Source organism: Lichtheimia ornata (genome assembly GCF_029851405.1).
Source record: "Lichtheimia ornata isolate CBS 291.66 chromosome Unknown scaffold00333, whole genome shotgun sequence".
NCBI lineage: Eukaryota > Fungi > Mucoromycota > Mucoromycetes > Mucorales > Lichtheimiaceae > Lichtheimia > Lichtheimia ornata.
This window is the reverse complement of record NW_026695652.1, coordinates 1-3,234: the sequence shown is the minus strand read 5'-3', so window position 1 is coordinate 3,234 and position 3,234 is coordinate 1. Positions and strand designations below refer to the sequence as shown.

General features: G+C 45.8%; 2 protein-coding genes across 2 annotated transcripts; both read right to left on the bottom strand.

Annotated features, from left to right (window-relative positions):
• Positions 1-147: 147 nt before the first annotated feature.
• On the bottom strand, positions 148-1,191 carry O0I10_013223 (uncharacterized protein; the record flags this gene model as incomplete). The annotated part of the gene is made up of 1 exon (XM_058493029.1): positions 148-1,191. One exon carries the CDS (start codon positions 1,189-1,191, stop codon positions 148-150), a length of 1,044 nt encoding a protein of 347 aa, XP_058336206.1.
• Positions 1,192-1,503: 312 nt separating this feature from the next.
• Positions 1,504-3,195, bottom strand: O0I10_013222 (uncharacterized protein; the record flags this gene model as incomplete). Its single annotated transcript, XM_058493028.1, has 1 exon — positions 1,504-3,195. The coding sequence occupies one exon, from the start codon at positions 3,193-3,195 to the stop codon at positions 1,504-1,506; it is 1,692 nt and encodes a 563-aa protein (XP_058336205.1).
• Positions 3,196-3,234: the final 39 nt, after the last annotated feature.

The following is a 3,234-nucleotide window of genomic DNA, read 5'->3' as shown; positions in this document are numbered from 1 at the left end:
GCTGTGTCTACGACATTACCCCCCTCCAGGTTGGAACAACCGTTGTAAGATTGTGTATGCAAGATAAACGCTTGTGTAAGTAGGATGATCAGAAAAACCCTGTAGTAAAAAACCCTGTGGGAAAAATTGAATAGGGAAAAGATCTTCCTAAGCGTGTCGACGTTGTCGCTTATTGTTGGTCTGTGCGCTAGCATTGTTGTTGGCAGCTCGTTTGCGTTGAGCTCGTGTAGCCTTAGCCTCTTGTTGTACCTGCTTTCTCTGATCCCAATATTGAGAAAGGATACGCTCAGCATTGAGGTTGTCCTGTGGTTCCCAAGTATTTTGTGCTTCAGAGTATCCCTTCCATTTGATCAAGTATTGATAATGACCAGGACGACCTTTATGATCAAGAATGCGTTCGACTTCATATACTTCATCAGATAAAGCAATGTCATCGGAAACGACCTTGATGTGAGAAGGCGGGACGTTGCAGGCGTGTTGTTGACCTGTTGCATCAGCTAAGGTATAAGCACCACCTCGATTGAGACCTGTAATACGAAAAGGGCCAGTGTATCGTGGCTCAGTTTTACCTGAACGATGCACGTTTTTGATGACCACCTTGGTACCAATAGGAAGAGGCTTGATGATACGATTCTTGGAATCATAACGTGCTTTCTCAGCGTCACGCATGCGTTGCATACGCTCTTGAATAGCAGGTATCACAGCTTGCTCAAACTGCTCAATGTCCTCTTTACGAAGCTCTAAAGCTTGTTGAGGTGACACGTTGGTGTCGTCATTGGTGTAATCGCAAAGCTTGTTTGGCTGCCTGGCAAACATGAGTGAATAAGGGCGTGATCCATGCAAAGGATTATGCTTGGAGTTGAGGAATAACTGTACGGTGGGAACGTAAAGATCCCAGTCATTGCTCTTGCCTTGTAAAAGTTTCACGATGCCTTGTTTGACAGTGCCAACCCAACGTTCAGCCACACCATTGGCGCGTGGATGGTAGGGTGTGATAAGACGATGATCCATACCAGAGACTTCAGTGATAGCCTTGATGAGGGTGTTGACAAACTCCGTGCCGTTGTCGCTCTGTAAGACTTTGGGAAAGCCATAATCTCCAAAAACAGAAATAAGAGCTCGGGCGATGGTAGGAGCCCTTTTGTCAGGAAGTGCTCTAAGTACACAATAACGTGTAAAGATGTCGACCATAACGAGAATGAAAGTACAGCCACCTGTTTCGGATGTTGGAAGCTCACCTAAATCGATGGCCCAATGATCACAAGGTGCGTTGGAAGTGACATGGTGCAAAGGATGATAGCCGTGTTTGCCGATGTTACCTTTTTGGCAAGGAAGACATTGGCTAACTATGTTTTGCGCATCACGTTTGATATTAGCCCAATGGATACCTTCGCTGTGTAAGTCACTCACAATGGCGTCAGCTGCATAATGGCCCTTAAGGTGTGAGTGAAGTAATAATTCATCTCGTTGATCCTCAGGTGGGGTCATCATATCAACCGTATCCTAGTGGCGGTGTAACCTAGCAACAGGTGTAGATGATCCATGCAAAGAGTCATGTGGAAGGCTTGTGGCTGAGTCTTTGTTTTTTGAAGACGTGGTGCCAGTATCACCCCCCTCCAGCTCTTCTTCCGGTGGGAATAAGCGCGATAATGAGTCAGGCAGCACGTTCAATACTCCAGGCAAATGAGCAACAACGAAGTCGTAATCGCAAATGACGTCAAGCCATTGTACCATCATGGGGTTCGCGATTGGTTGTGTATGGAGGTAAACGAGAGCCTTATGGTCAGTGTATAGCTTGAAGTGCTTGCCCCAAAGAAATTGATGATACTTGCGTAGGGCGTATACGATGGCCAATAACTCACGCTTGGTGGTAGAATAGTTACGCTCCGACTTGGTGAGAGAACGAGCCATGAAACCGATGTAGTGATATCGATCGTTGATGACTTGATAAAGCACAGCACCGATACCATTCTTGGATGCATCGGTGGCAACACAAAAAGGATAACGCAAATCGGGTGGGCTAAGAACGGGAGCTTCTTGCATAGCGGCCTTGATGTTTTCGAAAGCTTGATCATGTTCGCTTGTCCAAAGGTCTTGAAGATCACCAGCATTGCGCAACTGGTTGAGAGGATGAGAGAGGTTGGAATAACACGGGATGTGTTCACCAAAGAAGTTGGCAGCACCAAGGAAGCGTTGGATGTCTTTACCCGTTTTAGGAGTAGGCCACTTAGCAACATTGGTTACTTTACGTGGATCCAGAGCACGACCTTCAGCACTGACACAATAGCCGAGAAGATAGACACAGCGTTGAGCAAAATGGCATTTCTCAGGATTGAGGATGAGATTGACACTCGTAAGTTTGTGGATAACGGTTTGAACATGTTGAGCGTGTTCCTCGAGAGAATTGGAAAAGATGACGATGTCGTCAACAAAGGAGGCAACATAAGGAAGACCATGCAACAAGCGTTTGAGTACAGCATTGTAACGTTCACTGATATGCTTGAGGCCGAAAGGACAGCCAACAAAACAATACTTGATGTCATTGAACGTGAAGCTGAGCTTGTGTTGATCCTTGTCATGTACCTTGAAGCGATGGAATGCATTAGTGAGATCGAGTGTGGTATACACCGAAGCACCTTGCATCTTCTGAAAAATTTCACTGATCTTTGGAAGACCGGATCGTTCATCAGGGATTAAGCGATTGATGTGGCGTGGATCTAGACAAGGGCGAAACTTGGTGAATTTACCCTGTGCATCTTTTTTGGGAGCAAAAGTGATGGGACTATTCCACGATGAGTCTATAGGAGCACGTTTGATAACGCCTTCATTGGTCCACTTCTCAATCTGTTTTTGTAAGACTGGGCGAAGTGCAATGGGAATTGGGTACTGAGGACGATATGCAGTGGTGCCAGGTGGGGTTCTGAGATGTACAATTGATTCCTTGAGAGTACAAAAAGAGGTGATTGGGATATCCGCGTTGGCCTGTAAGAGAGGCTGAATCTTTGACATAAAAGCATTGTGTTCATCTTGTGAGCCTGCAGGGTCATTATTAGGCTCAGCATCATTAACAATGGGAGATGGTGCTTGCGGCAAAGCAGATTTTTCCCACGACATGGGTAGACCTACTAAATGAATACCAAAGCGTCCCTTGATATCATTGCCAATGCAAACATCAGCAGCGCCATGTAAAGGCATTACTTCAAAAGCATGAGAAATGGTTCTATCATTGCATGT